Consider the following 23,457-nt stretch of genomic DNA (forward strand, 5'->3'; position numbering starts at 1 on the left):
ATGAAGTGCTGGACCCGTTGTGAAACGTTGTTGAAATTGTTTAATTGTGTCTTTAAATGACCACCATAACTACGAGTAAGAGAAGTTTGTTTTAAGACTGAACTTAATTTATTTTACTTAAGAATTCTTCAGTTAACGAGTATGCCAAAAATTTCTAGCATCAAAATTGGCGGCGTTACAGTTATAATATAATTGATATAATTTTAAAAGAAAAGAAGCAACTGGTTCAATAATGCAACATTTATTTAAATAATACACAAAATTAAACTTAAAGCATTAATAAAACATAATTTTTTTATAAACGGTATAAATTGTAAAACACTTTTAACACAAAATTATTTCGTCATAATTAAGTTTATAAAGAATTGGTTTTAACTAAAATAGGATATATACCTAAGACTAGTTCAAATGTTTCTTTTCACTAAGAAAATTTTTAAAAATTAAACGTCAATTTCACATGTACAATATATACATTATTAATAATACTAATTTAAAGAAACTAACTTATTTTAAATGGATTAATACTAATCAGGTAGATTACGAATTATTATCACATTTGAACGTAAATCACGACTTGTTTAATTAAATAAAGAAAATCCTTAATCATTAAGTATTAATTTTTTAGTTGCCACGACGGTTTCATCGACACTTTTCCGCTTTAAAATAGGCCCCATCAATCGGAACTCCCCGTTCTTTTGAACGATACTCATACCATTTAAAACTTTATGTTGATGAGGAACTATTTTCGTTATCTCCATGTCTGATTCGTTCACTGGAATTTTGTTGATTTTTACCGGCTTCAAAATGGATACCATTTTAAAAACCTGTTTTTCCTGTAATAAAAAAGAAACCACATAAAAATAAATACAAGTAGGGGCAAGTTGTTATTGAACTCATGCACTGCAGAAACATTCTTAATCCTGCTACTAAACGTTGAAACAATCAATACTAACCTTAGGCGGAGTCGTCGCTTGTTTCCCGATCTGCAACAAGCAAAACCGAGAGTAGTTTTTAAGGCAGCGACAAACGTGCGCGTTTTACCTCTTGTGTTCCAGATGCAATAGGCTCCGTTGACGGTAACAGATCGAGGAGGTTCTGGCGGCGAGTCTTTAATACCTTGTTGTAATCCTCCTGCCGTTTTTTCTCTTCCTCCAGCATTCTGTTCACTTCTTGTAGCTTCAAAATCATCAACACCGCCTGTAAAACAACTCGTCAGACAATTTTACACGCTTCGGTTATCAAGTCTTACCATTTCAAGGATCGTGTTAGTGTCCGTGGGCGGGTCATCGATGCCGTCGAACAAATTCACCTTCTTAATGAAGCAGGACAAGTTCCACGAAATGACCTTTTGCACCCTGCGTTGCAACAAAGTCTGTATGTACTCCCTGGACACGCCGCATTTTTTTAATACGTCATCGGTTATGTGTTTGGCGTCGATCACGCCGAAATTACCGCAAATCTGCAACGATATTGTCAGTTTTGCACCACTTTTCATTGCGTTTACTCACGTAAATTCCACTAAGACATATGGGGTCCACCGGATTGATGCAGGCCGCCGTAAGCGCCACGTGCACTTTGACCCTGAACTCTTCGGGCACGGTGATCAGTCTCTCGTTGTAAATTCTTTTGGAATAAAAAAATCATGTCAGTACAAAAACGGGTTACGTATATAATTCGTTGCACCTTTGGAAGTGTTGGACGGCTTGGTGGGCGCTCGCAAACCTCAACATTTTGCTTTCGAACGGCCAAGAGGCTTCAAAACTGCCGTCCTCCGTTTCCATAGCCCCCACGTAGCCCAGGCCGGGCACGTTCGTGACTAGGAATCGGTTGAATTCGTGCGGCGCTCGGGGTTTCGACATCACGACGTGCGGGTTGCCCGTAACGGGTTGGTGAGGGGATAAATAGAGGGCGGTGGTGGCGCCCACGTTTTTAACGCTCTTGTCGTCATCGTCGTCGTTGGTCAGGTCGATTATTGTTTCCGATGATTTCTGGCTTGGACCTAAGTATTATATTATATTATATTTTGAGTGTTAAATTTCAAAACAATAATGAATAAGTTAGATGAATCACCCCGTATAGTAAATTATAATGTTACAAGTGCTATTAATATAATAAAAAAATAATCACCTGTTGATGCTGAGGATGAGCTTGAGCTGGATCTCGAGCTGTAGCTAGAGGCGGAGCTTGAGGAGGAGGTTGAGGTAGAGGGTGAGGTGGAAGTTAAGGCGGACGAAGGTGTGGTTAAATCAGTTTGTAAATTGATGTACATCCACTGTGCGTTGCTAAAACTGGCTTCGCCGCCATTAATGCGGTTGTAGCATTCCGTATCGACCAGATTCTGGTTGATGTAGCGCAACGTTTCCAATTCGTGGGGTTCGTTCACGCCATACGGGCCGACGAAGAAGTTTTTCAGACAGTTGGGCGAAAAGTAAATGCCGAACATGCGATTGGTGTAACCTTGCGACATTTTCTCGTCCGACAGCCGCAAGGTGGAGCGTGAGGCGACCGCCTTCTCCACACCTTTCTTCAGGATAGTGTATCTAATCGAGTAGTTGTTCTTTTTGAAGTTGAGGAACGCGAAATCGGACCGCAGGACGTAAACGCGCCACCTGTCTAATTTGGTGATTTTCGGTAGTTGCACATCGCGAATCTCCAACGATTTGTGGTCTGATCGCATGGTACGTATCGTATATGGTTGGTAGTGCGTCATCGTCACGTTCATGCATTGCATCTCCTGCAACAAATTGATACAGAATAAATTAACTAATCTTTCTATGCCAAAGAATTCGAAAATTACAAATATTTTAAACTGGTATACAATTGCGCATGCTCAGTAACTAAACATAAAGTAAGATTGGAGGCATACCTCATTCTTGTCCCTGTGTTTCCACACCGGAGCCTGCACCGAGGGTTTTTCCGGCTCACTTTCCGTTTCCTTGTTGTTACGGTTGAAAAAGCCCCGAATCTCGTAGTGTTTCTTGTTCTCGCAGAGTATGAACGACATATTGTTCGGGTCATATTTGGGTGGTAGTTTGCCGGCCAGCAACCACTTGCAAACTTCCGCTTTAGGCGTCTGGTAGCGAATGTCCACGAAGCCGGCCGGCATCTGTTTGTCCGATGTGTTCATCAGCACCAGTGACTTACCCACCTGCGACCATATGTTTATCTGGTTCGCCTGAAACTTCTCCAGCAACGCCAGCCATGGCAACAACCGAACGTAGCCGTTCTAAAAAGTTATTATTAATATACAAATATACAATGGATTTTGCATGGTTTATTGTTTTACCTGTGCAGGGCCCAAATGCTTGAAGAACGCAGAATTGTCGTCGATAAAATATTCGCCCTGGAACACAGCTTTAAATCTCTTTTTACCCTTTGGTTTTAGACTTCTCCTTTGTATCGCCTTGTCCTTGATGGTCCGTGTTAGTTCGTTAATCACCGGCAAACTGTGCCGTTTATTTTGTTCATCAGCAGTCGGTACGTCTGCAGGACAACTGCGTCTACGTTTCGCCTCCACGACCTCGTCCCCGTCGCCCAACTGCACGTCGGTGAAGCTTTGCTTGCGTTTGTGCTTACGGCCCATTGTCGGCGACGTTTCGTTGCTCCTCATCAGGACTTCGGCGTCCGTCACGTCCGGCTTCGGCCACTCTTTGGTCCAAAATTCGATGGGGTCGTAAATAATGGGAATGGAGATCTGAGCGTCGATCGCCTTAAGCAGTTTGTTAAAGTAGGTGTTCTTACGGTTGCGTGCAATGTAGCGGTTGGCGCTGATGAAGCGGGCGCACGTATTTTCCTGCTGGATTGGAGAATTCGTCCTGCTTGTGTCCTATATAAAATAATCAAGTTCATGTCGATTTATTAGACAACAGGGAGGGAACCTACCGTGTAGATACAAGGACAGTCGTGTTTGAAGTGGAACCAGCAGAATGGCACAAGCGTGGACAAATCGAGACGATCCAAACTGACCGTGCACTCGGGAACCTTCGGTTGCTCCTTCGGTTGGTCCTTGGGACGGACTTGTTCGGCTTCTTCGTCGTCTACAAAGTCGGCATATTTTTTAGGTGCACGCGTAACCCTCCTTACCTTACGATCTGCAACCAACAATCAATAGTTTCGGAAGTAAAATGTATAAAAGTGATTGAATTACCTCCAGCTCCCACAACTATGGCTTTATCGCTGGTGCATATCACAGTTTGCGTGAACTCCTTCTCAACTGGGGCCATGTCTTTCTTGGCTGTCTCTTCGATCCTGTGCACCGTGTCCTTGGACAGTAAATCCGTGCCGGCCGACAGTACGATGTCGCTCTCGTATCTCTCGATTTCCTTCAGGGGACACGTGCACTGGAACATGCATTTGATTTTTCTGCAGTGTGCAGAGTGGTGCGACGTACAATTTAACGAATTGCACACGCACCCCATCGTACAGTACGGCTTGTCGCACGTGTACTTTTGCTCGTGATCTATGTCGATTTTTACCACCTTGCAGTTGAGCTTGGCCAATTCCAGTGCGACCTTGTTAAGTCTACGACGGCCTGGTTTTGGAACTATGGCGGAGATTGTGTCGGCGATCGGTGCCACTTTGACCGGTCCCTCGTCTTCGACCGGTCTTTCCACCGGTTCTATCATGTATATGTCTTCGGAGTGCTCCTTGAGTTCCACGTAGGTGATCAGGTCGTCCAGTATGTTGGCGATGTTGTTTCTGTCGTCGGACGTTTGTTTTTTGTCCTCCAATTCGAGTTTCGGGACTTTGGGGACGTTGGGAATGCGCACTAGCACTTGCTGGTTTTTGTACTTGTACGGTACTTTGATGCCGAATATGTTCAAATCCTTTTTGCCATTATCAAGGGCGGTTAGGGCAAACTCTAATAAGAAATCAGTGATTATACCATTATTCTTTGGTAAAAGATGTTCAATTTTGGGATCGATTGGTTTCCCAAACTCGGGCATAATTTCTAGGATTGGAGTCGGTAATTTTCTAACTTCGCTTCTGTACTTGTCGCAATCGGTCATTTGTAAAAGTGATTTTTTGCACAATGGCCCAGGTTTGTATTTCATTTGGTTTTTATTGTACCACAAGGAGGGTTTTTTGGGACTTTCGATCGGTGGTTTATTCGTAGTTTCACTTTTTAATGGTGTTCCGTCGTTGATTTTACAAATCAACTCTTCACGCGTGCTACATACCGATATCTTTTTGTTATTGTACAGTACGAAACCAGTCTTTATATTTAGTTTTTTGCGCTTGTGTAGCCTCAGGTGGTTTGCCAAAGGAGGGTCCTTTTGTACTGGTACTTTGGGAGAACTTTCCTCCTGTTTCTTTGGTGGCCTTCCAACCCTCCTAGGTTCGCCTAGTTTTTCGTTTATTTTTTTGACCGGTTTCTTCTCTTCAATTCCTTCCAACTTGATTGGAAGTTGTAGATTATCAACCTTTTGAATATTTTCCGACTTTTTCGACTCCGTGCCTGTTTCAGGTTGTGATGTTTCGTCTTCTTTATCAAGCTCTATTATTTCAACTTCATTATATCTCAGGTTTTTTCCTTGCTCAAGTTTGTCACCATCAAGTTTAATTTGTTTTTTGTCTGTGGCTTTCTTACTCAAATTCTGCTCTTCCAAGTTCCTCAAATTCTGCTCTTCCAAGTTCCTCTTCCGGATCTTTTCCTCAATTTTCTTAACCTCCTCTTCTTCTTCAACCTTGATGTCAGGCTCGCCTCCACTTATGATCTTCAAATGAATCGTTTCCTCCACCATTTCCTCCCGTTTCTTCCTGGCAGCTTCCTTGGCCTTCAACATTGCCATCCTTAGTTTCTTCTTTTCGTACGGCCTGTACTTGTACTTAGGCAGTTCGGGCTCGTCAGCCACAATTTCTAATCGGATTTCCTCCACCCCTTGACATTCGGCCGCCGTTTCCGTCCACTTCTGTAACTCCAGAAGCTTTCGTTTTTCCGCCAACGTTTTCGCCTTGATTTTCGGCACGTGCGGCTCCTCTTTCTCCTCCTTCTCTTGCTTGATCTTACGTCCGATAGTATCTTGACGCTCCCATACGGGACTTTCAGAACGACAGTGGGCAATAAGTCCTTCTTCGGCGCCGCTCTTGGGCACCGCGTAACTGATGTTCAAGTCGGCATCCTTTGTGAGAAATTTCTCTAATTCGTTGCTGACGAATGGCGACTGTGCGTTGTTCTTGTGATGTTCCTTGAGTCCGGCGGTCGGACTGAACGGCTGGGTGTGTTGAGGCTTTTTGATCACCGAAATAATTTTCGCCTTCGGCGACAACGACGGACGATTTTTGGGCTTCTGTATGATGCGTCTGATCTCCGCGAAGACGCTGAAGTCCTCGTGTTTCTTCGGCGAGTCGTTTACGGTTTGGGATGAATCGTCGGTGACTCCGCCCTCCACGCTCGCGATGACACATCCGAACTCGTTCGTCGCCTCCAGCACCGAAACGTCGTCCGGATTGCTGTTGCTGTCATCGGTGATGCACACCACGTCCTGTTCTTTGGTGGATTCGGGCGGTTCCGGCTCGGGCACCAGTTTTAATTTGCCCAGTTTCTTGTTTTCCAGTTCCAAGCCGTTGGGTTCGACTATTTTGGTGGTCAACGGTTGGATGAAGTGTTCCATCTTTCTGTTACGCAACGAGGTGAGCTGCAGCTTTAGGTTGTTGCGTATGTCCTCGATGGCGTGCGGTTCCAACGGTTCCTGCTCTTCCTCCTCCTCCTCTTCAGTCTTGTTTTCTTTGTCCGACTCGCTGTCGGATTCTGGGACGTGGATTACGTCCTCTGTTTCGTTGACGACCTGTGGTTCGACTTGTTCATCCACAACAGTGTCGTTTACGTCTGTCTCTTTATCTAGGTGGTCATTATTTAGTTCCTGATCAGTTTCAGTCTCTTTTACGGCGACCTCCGCCTTATCACAGTTCTTGCCGCACTCGCTGTGCTCGTACGTGAAGACGCCACTCGAATTTGTCGAGCAACACTCGTCGTCGCTGCCCGTTTCGGCGGCCGTTTTTGTCGAGCTTTCCTCGACTTTCGGTGGTGTTTCCTCTTTTTTTGGTTCGGAGCTGGTGGATGCGCTGTTTTGTTTGTATGTGTTGAGTTTCTTAAGGAGTTCGTCGCAGCTCCATCCCGTTTTTTGTAGGAACGATTCCAGGTCTGGATCCATGGTTTTTTAAGTGCTTCGAACAAAAAGGGTGCCATTGAAAATTGTTTTGTAATCGATACGTAACGTGTAACGTTTGGGGAATTTTCAAGGTCAACCTTAATTTTAAAAATGGGAATTAATCAACGATAATAAAAACATCTGTATTTTGATGCATTTAAATTAATTGTTAGTAAATGTTTAAAAATGGTTACAGTATTTGAAACTTACTTTGTAAATAACAAATGTTATTAAACAATTAATCGATTAATTAGTACTATTTTAACAACTTAACACTTTTGTATTCGTTTAACACTAGTTCAGATGGTCGCCATGTTTGTCAACAGCGCCCTCAACCAAATGAAACCATTATTTCTATAAAAGTAACTCAAATTTACTCAAAACAAGTTAATAATTAATTACTTGCTGAATTTATGACGTAATTGAATATTTTACTAGATTATTGATTAATCAATGTATAAACTTTTATTGAATTTCGTAACGTAAAAGTTAAAAATTCAACGTTCATTGAATTTATATTGTGTTATTTATTTAATACACGTTAATTTAAGGAGAGTTATTTAAAGTAAGTTATAAATAAATTCTATTATTCAATCAAGAAAATTGTGAGGACCTGTCATCAAATTCTATCAACAAAAAATAATCTTAATTAAAAATTTTACTCGAAAATGATATTAATTAATGTGTTTATTTTTTGAATTTATGTTATAACATTTAGAAAATAACACCTATTTAATTTATGACATAAAAAAATAAATATAATTATTCACCGAATATTTGTCTTCAACGATAAAAAATGATGAAATTAGGAAAGCAAATATCTGGTTAGACAATAAATATGAAGCTTACGTTTAAAACACGTGTTAAAAAAAATTTCAGAATGTACGCCATTTTGAATTTTCAGAATTAACCACATTTTTTTATAATTTAAATTCATTTTTTACTAAAAACTAAAATTTGTACATGTACATAAGGCAATTTATTAACAAAAACAAATCACTTATAATTTTTATAGTGCTGTTTTACTCACCGAAAAACTAACAAAATCCACAATAAATCACTTGAAAGGATCACAAACAAGTCTTACCAACAAAATCAATAAAACTACTAGTAATTATGTAAATTAAAATGGCCGATTTGATATTGAAGACTTTGGTAAAATAAAACATTATTATTATAAATAGCATACAATGAATCAAATAAATATTTAAATAAATAGATTCGATTTAACTTTTTAATGCCATGTTGAATTTTGTTGTCTCTAATTACTTAAATTGTAAAATAAATGACAAATAACAAATGTAATAATCATTTATAAATATCAGTGATAATAAAATAAAACAAAACAGTTTATAAGAAAATGACATCACAATTTTAGAGCAAATTCAACAATTCGTATTCACGTAAGTATTTGTAAATAAGACCGAAACGATAAGACAAACCTGTTTACTATTACGAGGGGAACCCCAAAAATACTTGACAGTAGGCTGTGACATTGACAGTTTCTTAATTTCGAATTATTCCACCACGGACGACTAAATCAAGCAACAAAACATAAATCAAAGACGCAAAATACGCCGCATCACAAGCAAAAAAGTATGTATATAAATAATAATTAATAACTGAATAAAACATTGAAGATGACCGATTCGAAACGTCACAATACTACAGCCTAACGCAACCTTGGAGAGGCGAGCGGTGTCAAAAAAATCTATACTTACAATTAAACAGGAATCGCACCGAATGAACAGATGTTTACGTGCGGTAGACGAAACAATGTGACTAATACGAAACGGTTGTATTAATTAAATTTTAGTTTGTTACTAGGTCCGCCATGTTTATAGGTATAAAACGTGAGAATCAAAATGTCTTTGGAGGTTTGTGTGTGTATTGTCACTCTTGCCAACTGTTATAAAAAAATAACAATATCGATTTTATAATTAAAGTAATTTAGGTATTTTGGCAATTATAATTAAGATTTGAAATGACAATGAATTATTTCTTATTTATTGAAGGCTTTTGTGTTTTAATTAAGGTTATTTTTGTTACTAATAAATGAATTATATATTATAATATAGTTTCCTAATTATTAACGAACAAAACCCATATATTCAAATGTACAGTTATTTTACGTACATACATTTTACCTAATTTTAAAGTTGAAACTAACAAATAAAAGGAATTATGAAAAATTAATTTTTTCAAAAATATATTTCCAACATGGCGGCCAAAAGATAAAATTTTAATTTGTTTTAATTAATTAATTTAACAATAAAGTATTATTTTTTTATAGGATTCGACAACAAAAATAATTTACTTAATTACTTTTTGCATAATTGTTATAGTATTTTATTAGAAATTAATTAACCGTTAAATAGAATATTATAAAAATTGACGTCACATTCAATATGGCTACCAAAATAATTTTAAAAATTAGAAAAATCAACAATTTACATCTGGATTAAAGGAAGAAAAGCCGTATGAATATTAACAACAGTTACGGTAATCAAAATCGACGTTTCTACAGGCGACCATCATCAGTAACACAATCAATATTTACCAAAAAATCCACCAGTGTACTTCAACGTTCAAAACAGTGACAACAGCACAAAACGGCCAGTCTACAAAGCACCAGATAATCGATTACACAACACAAGCGCCACAAAACGAAAACTTACCAATCGTTCCGAGGGCCTGCGGATTAAAAAACCAAACAACCAACACCGCTTTAAACCTCAATTGAAGGTGTTACATGTCTAATGACCGGTTTACGATGGCCGAAACGGATGTTCCGGTTGTAATTCAAAATGGCGCTGTGATCGCATGTAAACAAAACGGACACGGTGGATTTTGTGTTTAAACACACGCAAAGATGCAGTACAATTCCGGTAATGTTGTTGTTGTGAGGTCCTGCGGACTGTGTTGTTGATTTTTGTGGTTTCAGATTTCGGTTGCTCGAAGTGCGAACAGATGTTCGATTCGGCGTCCGGTTTGTTGCAACACTACGCGTCCCATGTCGTGGAGGAGTTGATGTTGGAGGACAAGAAAAAACCCATACCGGATCTGTATCCGATTAAAAAAGGTGATAGCGAGAGCGACTCGGGAGTGGAGGATGTTAATCCGCTGAAATACTGTCTTGTCACTATGGAAACTGGACAGAAAACCAGCGGGAAAAAGTACCAATGTAGTTATTGCACTAAGACCTTCGGTTGGTCGACCGATTTAAAACGTCACACTTTAATCCACACAGGTAGTTTTTTCACAAGCTAACGTTGCATATTTGACAAATGTAATTTTTAGGGGAGAGACCGTTTAAATGTGCATCATGTTGTTCTTCATTCACAAGGAATTTCCTGTTGCAAAACCATCAGAGGAAAGTCCATGGCTCAGGGAGGAAAAGTAAAGTACCACAGTTGAAGCCATTGAAAGTTGAATGAGTGTGATAAAGTTTTCTAGTCAGGGAATGTGCCAAAAGTTTATCGTAATGGGTAGTGTGATTCTCCCAAATTTTACTAGTCAAAGGGCCAAAGTTAAAAATAATTTATATATTTAATAAATGTAATTGTTCATAGTATTTTAATATTTAAATGTACTTAATTAAATTAAAAGTGCCTAATAAAATTTTGTAAACAAATATTAATTTTTTTTGTTTGTGTTTAATTCTTCACTCTTAAAACATTTATAATGTAATTTAAGTTGTACAATATTTATCTACAAACTTAATTATTTATATGAATATTAAAAAAATACACAATATGAAGTACCATAACTATTAATTAATTTTTGCTTATAACTTGACAAATAATTTATAATTATTACATTAACTTCCATTATTAATGTCTACTATTATAATTTTATAAAAAATTAACCAAATTAACTTTTTAATTTAATTTATTGATGAGTTTCAAATTTAATAACTAGTACTAAATTATACACCAAAAATGATAAATTACTTCATTTTTAATGTCTACTCTTATAATTTTATAAAAAATTAACTTTTTAATTTAATTTATTGATACATATACTAGAATCTAATTAAAATAATAAAGCTCATACTTTTAATATATTTTAATAAGTTGCTATAATTATGGTCACCACTGTATCATTCCAACAATAAAATTACTAAATCAATTTTAACTTCTAGCAAAAAACTATTTTTTGGTTTTCAAGATATTAAAAAACTACAGAAACAAAATTTATATCTGTACGTATATTTGAATGATGTGAAATATTACGTAAGTACCGTGGATGATGAATCAAGTGCCCGTTGAAATAAATTATATTCAAATGTGTTAAACGAATGTAGTTGGTTTTGGGTGGTGGGCCATGAACATTATATTTTAGATTTATAATCAAAGTTTCTGTGCTATGAAAGGTACAACACTAAGTAAAACAAACCATGTTTATAATTTATTACTTAAATGGTATGAAAAAAAATGACGCAAAATCTAGTTTAACTTAAATTTATTCATAATGAGTTCACATACAAAATATACATTTATGATTGACAATCTAAGTCATAGGTAGATCGTTTAAAAAATGATTTATCCGTGTTATCTCCTCTTCGTCTCCGCTGTCCGTCTGGTGCACTGGCATTAAGGAAAAACAAAACACTCTTCAAACATGCATTTAACTTTCCACAACAAACACCAATCACCAAGTGCACAACTAGAATGGATAGAGTGCAAATACACTACTTGATTAAAAGAAAATAAGCTGTAAACCTCGACCGGATAGAAATTAAATCGCATGCATACATAATAACAAGAACAAGCAATGAGTTAAAGTTTATTTACAGAAAATTAGTTAATCTAACAATGAAAATGTAAAACTTAAACAAATACATAACTGATATTTAAAAATGCTTATTATAAAAAGGATATTGTTTGTCTCTGTCCCTTGTTTCCCTCGAGTCGCCCCTTTCGTGCGACCGTTCCCTGTTATACGGAGAAATTTCCTAAAACAAACCACATTTATAAATTCCTCTTAAAGTTGTTACTAAATTAAAATATTTACCCTTGATCTGTGGTGCTTTTCTCTTGTACTGTGAATTGGAGGCTCCAGCATTTCGCCGTTTTGATGCGACAAAATCTTCCCTGTAGAACAAAGCTTATTTAAACAATAAACATAATTAATCGTACCTCTTTTACCTTTATCCTCGTCCCTCCGCCGTTTCATCTCCGCCATTTGTTGCGCCTCCTCCGCCCGATCCTAACACAAAGCAATACATTAAATATCCATCAAGCGACTATTTAAACAATTTACTCTTTTCCTGCCGAGCTTCCGTTCCTGTTTCCTCAGCTCCTTCTCTTCGTCGCTCAGTTTTTCCCGTTTCTCCTTTAGTTTGGATGACCGTTCCTTCTTATCCGGCTTATCGGAACTGTAATCCAGCTGCTGCAACTTACGGTCTTCGTGTTTCGAGCTCTGTGGAAAACCATTCGATATTTCGCTCGTGTTAGAATCCGTCCAATCCCCGTTCAACATTTATTTGACAACAATGATTCGTAACTGTCGTACCGGAATTGTTAAGTTGATTCCCGTACCACAGTTTATACAATAGTAATAACAGTATACAGTAAATTTGATTGTTAGCTGACAATGTTTGCTTATACTTTGACAATGGTTATTTTTTTGTTTTTTTTTGAGAAACCGTTTTTCGTTCCTTAAATATACATCACCTACCTTTCGAGGACGTTTTCAGCATCCACAAACAACATATAGAATAGAATGTACGGAAGATTGGGCTGATTCTCGATTTGTCCACACACGGATTTTTCGGTCCATCAAGCAAAATTGATCCCCTCCAAACACCTTTTCTGGATTCGCACGATTACAGATGATAATGATGATTCAGGTGATTTGTTTCATTAAATGATAGTAGATATAATCGGCTGCTCCATTTACGTTTTGATTTTTAATTTATTTCAGCGCTTTATAGTATGATCGTATCTTATATAATAGTGTAGTTGAGTAAATATCTCCTTCATCTTTTGGCATAAAGTTGGAAATGGAACTGTTTCTCTCCGAATATTTGTTGGCGCCTTCTATGAACTTCTGGAGTTTTTTCCATCTTGGTTTTTCGTTTATTTCTTTGAAATTTCGTTTACAATTGCATAACTAGTACAATATGACGTTTACTGGTAGTGTAGCTTTTACTTTACAAAATTCGTTTCAGGAATCAATTTAATGTAATTTAAAATTAGTTACATTTTCTTCTTTTACAAACAAGTTTATCTTCTCTTTTTAATGGTTTATGAGTTAATATTCCTTGATTCATGATGTCCTATGATTATTTATTGATTTGGATGACTCAATATTTCTTACTGCAGCATATATCAACTTGATTATGATCCATTTATTTACTCAAAAGGTTATTTTTTATGTTATCTGTGTTTAAGATTCAGTAACAGGTTGTCTTTAATCCAATGGTGTACTTCCAAAACCTCAGTTGGTTTCATTAATAATATTGTTGAGTGTTTTCTCAAAGGTTTACAGTGTTTTGTGACGAATCAATCAGTATTTAAGCCTCATAACACGTATGAAAACAATTCATCCATTCAAATGATCAATTCATCAACTTCATAAATGTGGTTTCTCTTAATTTCATGACTTAAGAATATCCCATTCATCATTCATCCGTTCAGTTCGTCAGTCAGCAGCAGGTAGAAAGTCTGCACCCATGATCTCTCCGTCCAAAGATCTTCGTCGCCTGGTCCGCTTCAGCAAGATCTTCGTGTTCTTCCATTCGCGCACTCACTCGGCTTTAGACAAAGTCACTCTTCCAACATATTATCGCCCCGTTCAACATACAACCAAGCCAATCCGACGTGATGCCTCAGCCCAATCTCCCACCAATTTTTTTTTTATATATTTCATTTTGTGTTTGAATTTTTTTTTTAATATTTTATACAACACCCATGCGAACGGGGTGAATGGGGGGAATTCGGAGGGGGCGTGTTTGTTGGCGGACCCTGAAATCTGCACCCATATGCTACGTCACGCCGATACTAACCTTCGATGACGAACTTTCCATTTTTCTTCGTTTTACATCTGAAACAAAACTCCAAGTTAATTTTTAAAACTCTACGGAACAATACGAATGAAATGTGTCGCTGTTCAGGTTAATTACCTATTTATTAGTGTGTAATGTGAGTGACGTGCATGTTATAACACAAAACAAGCGAGTAGTACTAACCTTCTTTTTCATTCAGTGCTAAAGTGACCAATTTCTTCGTCCTCGCACTGAATGACGCTTGAAGTTTCCCATCTTGATACATTAGTTAAAAAACAAGAACGAATTAATTAACAGTAACACCACAAATAGTTGAAACCTCTAGTTGGACGACCCCGCAACCAGAGATTTCAACGAAAGCATGCGACACGACCCTAACTTATCACAAATGGCACATTCGTGATAATTCGACAGTCAAACAAAGCGTTAATTGGACAGACAAGGCCACATAAATCAACAACACATCCAAAATAAACCACTACATATTGGCAAATCTGGTTACCTCTCTCGACGTCGGGTTCCTGGCTGTGCCTGGCCGCGTTTCCGTTGCCACCGGCGGCTCCCATCTCCCGATCGTCACGACCATCCCTGAAGTAGTTGGTACGCTCGTCGTAGTACCGATCGCCTTGCCTGTCGCCCACCATTTCGATATATCTTTCTTCCTATAATTAATAAACAATTAATTCGTTTTCCAATAAAATGGGTAATAATTAAGTTACTCTGTATTGTCTGTCGTCCTTGGCGGCGGCTTTTTCTTCTTTACGTTCGCGCCGCTTGTGGCTGTCACGTTGTTGGTCTTTGTCGAACTCGTCGCGTTTCTCTTCCTTTCTGTTGTGCTTGTCTTTGGAGTCCTGGCGTGATTCCTCTTTGTGCGACGATTTGTCGTTGCGTTCTTTGTTCCTTTTATAACAAAAACGTTGACCATTGTTAGAAATTGTTTCTTTAGTCCAGTTTATAGATGATCAAACTTTTTTGTATCTCTGTTAGCAATATCTATATGTACATATCCAAATATAGCAATACAGTGTGGTCCCAAAATTGGTAAAATCTTTATTAACATTCCTTTTATGTATAGGAAAGGCCTATATAAATTAAAAGGATTAATTGTAAAGTGTTAAAAACTTGAATAAAATCCAGTAGAAAGTTTCAAACTATTGAATTATTTATTAAAGTTGTCATATTTTAGTTTCAATAATTAACAAACAATTTGCGTTTTTGTACTATTATTTATAATTTGTTAAGAAATAATTTTTAAAACCAACAATTAAATAATATAAAATATTTTATCTTATCTTATATCTTATAAAGTGACAAAAACTTACTCTGTGCTATTCTGGCTTTTCTGACTTTTACTCATCTCTTCCGACGACCTTGACTTTTTCTCAGACTTCTCTGTCTTGTCTTTTTCTTCTGAAACTACATATTTTAATAAGGATTAATTAGATTAAGATATAACCATTACCTTTAACTTCTCCGTTGTGTTTATTGATTGATTCCGTCTTGGACGAATCGTGGTTTTTCATTTGCTGCAAAAACCTCGTTTAATCTATAACCCAAGAGAAAATAACCCAACCAGATTACCTTTTCCTTTTCGACCGGAATGTGGAATTCACCCTCCTTCATCATGTGACCGCTGCTCATCCTCTGCTTGAGCTGTCCCAAATAACTGCTGCTCAACGTGAACAAATCTTGTCGGTTGTTCTTCTCCTCGTCACGCACCTTCTCGATCCTCTTCTCGACGAACTGGCTCAACTTGATAAGCACGGGGAAGAAGGGTATGATTTTGATCAATATGATCAGCGAGTTCCTGATTTGCACGTAGTCTTTCGACTCCAGACACGTGACCATAGCCTTGGCGAGCTTGTAGTGCCACTTGTGGCACACGTGTCTGTAATTCTCGTAGCCCACGTTGCCCAGACTGTCGGCGTGTTGGTTGCTGACGCGGTACTTCATCACGAAACCGGGGAAGTTGGCGCACTCCTTCTCGAACACGTCCTTGGAGCGGTGCCAGCGCATCACCGTCTCGAGCATCGCGTACAGGAAACGGCCGTAGCGCATCGCCTCGTTCTCCGTGCACGAGGTTATCGAATACGTCACGTCGCAAAACAGCTGTAAAATTAACAAAAAGTTTAGCTTAAATAACAGTAAACGCCCGGAGGTTGACTGACCCTATCGAAGCACAGGAGGGTGGAAAAGTTGGGAGTCTTGAGCATGTGGATAGTGTGCACGAATTTGGCGCAGTAAATGGCGTCGATTTGGGTGAAGGTGCAACGGGGGAATATGCACAGTTGTAGGAAGCGTGTTATAGTTTCGTTCTTTGCACTCTTCACCGCCTTGGACAAGAACCAATTGTCCTTTTCTTGTTTCAGCCTGTGCATGATCTTTTCTACGTGTTCACTTTGTTTCTTCTTCTCATCCTGCAATTTTTCTATCAAGGTGGCGAAGCGTTCCTGCTCTTTTTTCCCCTTTGTACTGTCTGTAATATTTAAGCAATTAAGACGCATCTAAAATATGACTAATAACTAAGCACGTACTTGACTCCATGACGGCAACTGATGCGTGCTTGGACTTGTTAATGACCTGAGCGTAAGTGTCTTCTGGCACGTAAAGATCATACATAGTTAAACTCCAAAATGTGGCTAAAAATTGCGGACTAACGTCCTCCCAAATTCGTTGCGGATGTAAGGGAACGAGGGACTTGTGTACGGGCTCCATAACTTCCAGCACAGCTTCGTAGTACTTTTGATTTTTAAGCGAGCCCGACATTTTTTTGTAATTAGGGTCGGCCTTTCTAAGTTGGTCGTATTTTTGCTACAATAAAAACGTTTAATGTGGGTTCAATGCGTTATACAGGTTAATGTGTCTTACGTTTATGGCGTGGTTGAACATGGGCCGAGCCAAAAAAAACGCGACCTCACATGGTATGTGATAGTCGACCAACATGCTCTGGATACTAGGCAATTTGTTGACGTATTCGTCGACCGACAAAGTCGAACCCAAAAACGTCCCGAATTGCACCAAAGTATCTTGACATTGGTCGGACAATTTGCCCACCAGTTTCAAATGGCTTTTTTGCGTTTCTTTGTATACGACGCAGTAGTTTTGTTGGGCCATCAACAGACATAAAGCCACACCCAAATCTTGTTCGGACATCGCTTCTTTAAGTCGTAGAGATGATTTTTTCGTATTACGCACCTGGCTAAAGTAGCCCGCCTAGAAAAATCACAAATTTTAGTACTGATGTGTCGAATTTTGTTGTTGTTTTTTTTTAATGAAAAGTGAATTATGAAAACCTACCAACAATGACGATATCGTCGTCTATGTCATCACCCTATGCGTAGATAAATTAAAAATAGTTAAGCAATTCCGGATTTTATCTGATTATTATTAAGAAAACATTTGGGATTTCAGTTGTAAAAATAAAAAAAATTGTTTTATTATTAATTTAAATTGTCTAAGAAAATTTTAAGTTTAAAAATAATAAATTGTTACGATTTGTAAGAAAATTTTAACCATATTTAAAATTTTATACCAAAATTTTAAGATAACGTTTACAACTTTTACTTTTTCAATGTATAATACTATAAAATTTTAAATTAAAAAATGTATATTATATCATCTTAAAAAGCAATTTAAAGATTATTTTAAAAATATTAAAAAATATTTAAAAAATTAACAGGCAAAATGTACATTTAGTTTATTAAAAATAAATAAAATTTCACAATTTTAAGTTAAATACCAAAATATAATAATAAATGGATAGAAGAATTTACTTCATAATTGACACTGATATATCAAAAATATTTTTCTATTTGCAAATGATTCATTGAATTAATTTGTAGGATAATTTAATTGATTATTGATTTCTTAATGTTATATCATCATCATTGTTAGTAGGATGATAAATTAATCGTTAACATACCTTAGAGTTCATTTCTGTCTAGAATTTAGAAATGATTTCAAATAATTGCTTCGTTAAATGTTATATTTTATACAATTAAATAAAAATTAAATTTAAACCTACCTCTGCTTTTAGCAATTCACCTCCCGCCATGGCATTTAGTTGATCTATCGTCAGATCCTCTTGTGCATCTACTCCTGCCATTTTTTGCACCACTTCTTTTAGAATTAACAGATCCAAACTACAACAAATTGACTGCATAAAAAACATTCAATTAGAACAATAAATTCCATACCTTTTTTGCGATTTCAATTGGTTGGCGACGTACTGAAGCAGACCGCTCAATTCAATGACGTATTTTTTGAAAACGGCCCCGCAAAAACTGCTCAAACTTTGCAACCACGAGGAGATGGACGTGCTGTCGTGCTTGACTCGTTTCTTGTCCGCATTGGCCAAGCACTCGATGAGACAGAAGCCCAAAACGTCGTAGGACAAGTTCGTCAAGTACTTGAGCGAATCAACTACCGGTGTTATCAGATTATTATACACTTGTATTTGTAACAGGACGTAGTCGAATAGAAAACCGGGCGAACAATGCGTCAGTTTGCCGATCAGACGTCCAACCGGTTTAACGTTTTCCTTGCTCACGCGCTTCATGATGTTCTTGATCTGCTTTTCGGAGTCACCGCGCTTGCGCAGCAGGTCAGGATAGATCGAATAGGTTTCGTTCTTCCACCGGCCGTACAAACAGTAGCGGATTTGGTAGGGGAACAATTTGAGCAACGTCCAGATCTCCTCGGCGATGCAACAGTTGCAGTCCAAGTAACTGAGGGCGGGCAAAATGGACACGTCGACTATCGTCAGTATGTCGTAGTAGAGCGAGTCTTCGACGGGTGGCGCGGTGTTTTTGCCGCCGTCGATGCCGTAGGATTGTAACGCAGCCTTGGACAGTCGCACGATTTTGCTGAGGAGCACGGGGTCGAACCGTAACGCGGGTCCGAGTGCTATCAGCATGGGGATGGCGTGGGTGCGGAGTCCGAGGTACGAGTCGGCTTTGGGAGGCGCCAGAGGACTTGAGTGTTCCCTTGGCGGTTTCCTGTTGATTCGTGGACCGAGTTTGCAATTCCTATAAACAAGCGGGTTTATTATTCGACAATCTTTTCGTTTTGATCTGCTCTACTCACTCTCTGTACAGTTTTTCGACTACATGGCCGAGTAGTTCACAAATGGCGACAGCTATAGGTTGGAAGCCGACGGCGTAATACTCGGGCAAACGTTTCATCAGCACGTGGGCGTTCTCCCAGTCCCCGACGATCAAACAGGCCTCGATCAGCCCCAGTTTTTGGTTGGCTGAGTACTTTTCCTGCACGTTCTCCACCTCCTCGGGACTTTCTTCCTTTTCCTTTTGGTTAATGGATATGATCTGCAATTTGCGGACGTATTCCTTGGCGTCTTTTAAGTTTTTTTCGTGCTCCTTCTGCATCGTCTTGTCGTCCGGCGTGAGCCACGTGTAAATTTCGTCGAGTGAGATCAATTTATGTTGTAGAAGTTGAGCAGTTAAAACGTACAACGATTGCGGTATCGTCAGTTCATTATTTTTTAAAAATGTGAACTTTGTGGATAGCACTTCGCTGATTATCTTCGAGTCATTCATGTACGCTTGGATTAACGGGATGAAGAGGCGGCTGTCTTGCGGTTTGTTCTCGAAACTCTCCAAAATTACATCCAATACGCGGTTCGGGTCCAAGTTGAAACAACCTGTTGATTTAAACAAACTAGAGGTTGACTTTAGGAGGTTTATATGTTATTTTACCAATAAGAGACTGTACAATGTCAAGCAGTTGATTGTGATCCGTCGATTCGTTGAACTCCTTGTTCAATTCAGTCTGTAATTTGGCGAATCCCTCGCATTCTTCTCTGAACAAGTTGAATTTTCGTTGCTTGTAACTAAAAATCCAAAACATTCTTAACTACAAGTTTATTTAATTCAAAATATTAAAAACAGCTTTCAAAGACTTGCATGTAAGCAATAGTAAAATTTGGTGACCACATCTTAAAATCCCAAATAGTCAAATTGCTACTTAATTTTGGCACCTTTCAAAAGTCAATTTAAAGCTGTCAATCAACTTTAGATTTCTGTGCCTGTCAATACATAATAATTCAGTACTCACTATAATTTTGTTTTGACTTTGATAAATCTGGAGTAAAATGTTCTGTTTTTCAGGATACCAACTTCCTGCAATGTTTCAATTTCTAATCTTTCCTTAAGGAGTTTTTCTGACACAATCTAAAAATGGCAATGTTAAATTGATATATAGGAAATTACTGGAAAATACTTTTTCACAATCCTTCACAATGATACAAAAATTGGTCCTCTCCTTTGACTCCTCATTATCTTGTACTGAAGTTACAGAGTCTTGTATGTTTAATACATCAAGAATTAATGAAGGTATGTCAGTGTGTAATGACTAAAAAATAATTAAGGTGTAAATATTTTATAGTGGTGGTCAAAAATTGTCAACTTACCACTAATTCTTGTAAGGTGCTTATAACATGTTCCTTTTTCAGGACACCCTTAATGCCCTTTTCAATTAGAGCATTCAGGTAATAGGAAATGTTTGTGGTTTTGTTATTTTTATCGAAAATAGGCGTCTGCGAATCATTTTTCAACAATTGGACGCAAGCTTTTGTGCTGAAACCGTAAAACGTTTAAATTATACAAAAACCAGATAACATACAAGATAAACAGATTAACAACAAGCATTTCAACAACGGTCGAACGTTATAATACCAACAACTGCGCCTTTAATTAATCTCAACGCGTGCAAGTGCGTGTTTTGTTCAAACAAACCAAAACATTAACGGAAGTAAACACAAATAACACGCGTTGTGTTGGTCCATCCTTGGTAAAATTGTGAGGGAAGAAGCGCGGCACTTTTATGTTCGCGTAGTTGAAACGATGGCGTTTTCCGGGGCGCTCCGGTCCCCAACTTACAATTCTTGTTTGCCGGTCTTTTCCCAATTTTTCCACACTTCATTCCCAAAAACACCAGCCATTTTCGTACATAACGCAGATTTTTTTCACCAGTGACAGAAACGACGAAATTTTTGCCGGTGTGGTAGAATCTTTATGTCGGTAAAGTGGGAACCTGAATGTTTGTCGGTATTCATGGGGGATTTAAAGGTTTACTCTGACGCTTTGGTTAAATAAAACGCATGATTTTGTAATTATCAACATTTTTTTTTATGTAAGTGAGTAATGATTATTAAAATTACTACACTAAGAGTTAAAACATGTCGACGTAACAACATAGATTCCTGTAATTGCTAACCTAAAACCACAGAGTGACTCAAACATAACCCCAAAATTTTTAAATCAAAAATGGATTCAACAAGTCAGTTGAAAAAAATCGAAAGAAAGCTGAGAAAACTCCACCATGTCGTGTTTAAAGAAACGGGCGTGACATGCGTCTCAACTCCCACTAAAGTAAACTCTGGAACCCAATAATATTTTAATAATAATAAATTAGATTTTAGCAATATGCAATGCGGGCTTGGCGAACGGATTGGCGGAGGAGACGGTGGTTGAACATTTCCAAAAATACGGGATAATAGATCGAATATTGCTGGTCCCTGGAAAGTCGTGTGCCTTTTTGTCGTATACGGACGAAAAGTCTGCGATAGATGCGTACGAAAAATGTAATGGCAAATTGAACATCGCACAAGATGAACGCCCTGTATATTTAAGTTATGTTGAGAGTCTGGCGTTAATACAAGAGGACAAGTCTTGGAACGTATTTCCTGAGGGTTTAATAATTTTGGAAGACTATATAACTGAACAACAGGAACAAGAACTGTTAAATTTATGCAGCTTTGACAGTAATACTTCCAGTATGAAACATAGACAAGTCCAACATTTTGGCTATGAATTTAGATATGATATAAACAATGTTGACAAAAACAAACCTTTAGAAACAGATGTACCAGATTGTTGTAATTTTTTATGGGATAAACTAAAAAGCACAGATTTACATTGCAAAAATTTCCATCCAGATCAATTAACAGTAAATCACTATTTGCCAGGTCAGGGAATCCCACATCATGTTGACACTCACAGTGCCTTTGAGGATCCTATCATGTCTTTATCTTTGAATTCTTCTGTAATTATGGATTTCAAGTCTAACAGTAAACATTACTGTGTGCTTTTGCCAAGAAGATCTTTGGCAATTATGTCTGGTGAAAGTAGGTACAACTGGACGCACGGTATAACGCCCAGAAAATACGACATTATTAAAACCGACAACGGTTTTAACACTCTACAAAGACAAACCAGAGTGTCTTTTACATTCAGGAAGGTTTTACAAGGTGAATGTTCCTGTATATATCATGAGAAATGTGATTCCTACAAAAAGAGTCAAATTAAAGAAGATTTGGAGGAGATAGTCGCCACCCAATTGGAAAAAACGCACGTTTATGATGTGTACGAGAATATTGCCAGCCATTTTAGTGATACAAGGCACAAACCATGGCCCAATGTTTTAGAATTTGTTCAGTCTTTGGATTATGGGTGTGTTTTAGTAGATATTGGCTGTGGAAATGGGAAATATTTAGGCCACAATAAGAAAATTTTTGAGGTAAGATAATCGATTTTTTGTTTAGAAAATATTGTAAAGAAATATGTAATATGTAATTTTATATATTGCAATTAAAAATAATTATAGATAGGATGTGATAGAAGTTTTGCTTTAATTGATGTTTGTCATGAAAGGAACTTTAACGTTTTCAATGCGAACTGTTTAAACGTTCCTTTACGTGATAATTTTGCGGATGCTGTGATAAGCATTGCTGTCATTCATCACTTGGGAAACGAAGTAAGTCTGAAAGCTCTATTAATTACAATTTTCACCACAAAAAAATATTTTAGGAAAGACGTTTAATGGCAATAAAAGAAATGATCAGAATATTAAAGCCAGGAGGAAAAGTTTTAATTTACGTGTGGGCGAAGGACCAACATAAAGATAAACAAAAAACCAGTTACATAAAACAGGATAGAAAAAACAGAAAAGGTGATAGTATTGTTGATATTACGCGAGAGCAACAAATAAACGTCGGAGAGAATGTTAAACTGCCCGTTCATACGAACAGAACTCAGTTCAAACATAAAGATTTGTTAGTGCCTTGGAAATTGAAGAATGGGGATGAAAACGAACAGAATACATTCTTGAGGTTTTACCATGTGTTTGATGAGGGGGAACTGGAGGCTTTGTGTCAGAAATTAAACAATATTAAAGTTGTTCACAGTTATTATGATCAGGGGAATTGGTGCGTTGTTTTACAAAAAATAAATAAATAAAAATGTGTTTTACTTTTAATTGAAATCCTGAACAAAAACA

The 23,457-nt window shown here is 37.6% G+C and overlaps 4 protein-coding genes across 12 annotated transcripts; 2 read left to right on the forward strand and 2 right to left on the reverse strand.

Annotated features, from left to right (window-relative positions):
• Positions 1-233: 233 nt before the first annotated feature.
• On the reverse strand, positions 234-9,916 carry LOC109601045 (uncharacterized). Of its 4 annotated transcripts, none has more exons than XM_049969622.1 (13): positions 9,830-9,916; positions 4,479-7,167; positions 4,148-4,340; positions 3,883-4,091; positions 3,287-3,826; positions 2,867-3,226; positions 2,128-2,734; positions 1,684-1,999; positions 1,509-1,623; positions 1,250-1,459; positions 1,042-1,197; positions 954-983; positions 234-833 (listed from the first exon to the last, which is right to left on the reverse strand). In XM_049969622.1, the coding sequence occupies exons 2-13, from the start codon at positions 7,152-7,154 to the stop codon at positions 600-602; spliced, it is 5,646 nt and encodes a 1,881-aa protein (XP_049825579.1). In that variant the 5' UTR covers positions 7,155-7,167; positions 9,830-9,916; the 3' UTR covers positions 234-599. The 4 variants fall into 4 exon arrangements, with proteins under 4 accessions (XP_049825579.1, XP_049825577.1, XP_049825576.1 ...); XM_049969620.1 differs by adding an exon at positions 9,712-9,772 and having other exon boundaries at positions 4,148-7,167; positions 9,830-9,885; XM_049969619.1 differs by having other exon boundaries at positions 4,148-7,167.
• LOC109601080 (zinc finger protein 79) lies at positions 9,906-10,785 on the forward strand. Its single transcript, XM_020017297.2, has 3 exons — positions 9,906-10,039; positions 10,096-10,401; positions 10,452-10,785. Exons 1-3 carry the CDS (start codon positions 10,024-10,026, stop codon positions 10,586-10,588), a joined length of 459 nt encoding a protein of 152 aa, XP_019872856.1. The 5' UTR covers positions 9,906-10,023; the 3' UTR covers positions 10,589-10,785.
• An 813-nt stretch (positions 10,786-11,598) lies between these two features.
• LOC109601076 (THO complex subunit 2) lies at positions 11,599-21,255 on the reverse strand. 6 transcript variants are annotated; one of them, XR_007548748.1, is made up of 23 exons: positions 21,060-21,255; positions 20,591-20,756; positions 20,401-20,532; positions 20,236-20,351; positions 19,878-20,011; positions 19,249-19,822; positions 18,360-19,190; positions 18,188-18,305; positions 17,032-17,376; positions 16,698-16,974; positions 16,332-16,639; positions 15,745-16,272; positions 15,626-15,689; positions 15,486-15,579; positions 14,883-15,063; positions 14,666-14,825; positions 14,347-14,418; positions 14,164-14,201; positions 12,417-12,575; positions 12,302-12,362; positions 12,168-12,260; positions 12,035-12,108; positions 11,599-11,735 (listed from the first exon to the last, which is right to left on the reverse strand). XR_007548748.1 is itself a non-coding variant. In XM_049970262.1 (23 exons), the coding sequence occupies exons 1-23, from the start codon at positions 21,119-21,121 to the stop codon at positions 11,705-11,707; spliced, it is 4,599 nt and encodes a 1,532-aa protein (XP_049826219.1). In that variant the 5' UTR covers positions 21,122-21,255; the 3' UTR covers positions 11,599-11,704. The 6 variants fall into 6 exon arrangements, 5 of the variants coding, with proteins under 5 accessions (XP_049826219.1, XP_049826218.1, XP_019872851.2 ...); XM_049970262.1 differs by having other exon boundaries at positions 12,168-12,247; positions 15,486-15,573; XM_049970261.1 differs by having other exon boundaries at positions 12,168-12,247.
• Positions 21,256-21,306: 51 nt separating this feature from the next.
• On the forward strand, positions 21,307-23,422 carry LOC109601077 (alkylated DNA repair protein alkB homolog 8). The gene is made up of 4 exons (XM_020017293.2): positions 21,307-21,551; positions 21,595-22,698; positions 22,786-22,935; positions 22,989-23,422. Exons 1-4 carry the CDS (start codon positions 21,447-21,449, stop codon positions 23,415-23,417), a joined length of 1,788 nt encoding a protein of 595 aa, XP_019872852.2. The 5' UTR covers positions 21,307-21,446; the 3' UTR covers positions 23,418-23,422.
• The last annotated feature ends 35 nt before the right edge of the window (positions 23,423-23,457 follow it).

Source organism: Aethina tumida, chromosome 7, assembly GCF_024364675.1.
Source record: "Aethina tumida isolate Nest 87 chromosome 7, icAetTumi1.1, whole genome shotgun sequence".
Lineage (NCBI taxonomy): Eukaryota > Metazoa > Arthropoda > Insecta > Coleoptera > Nitidulidae > Aethina > Aethina tumida.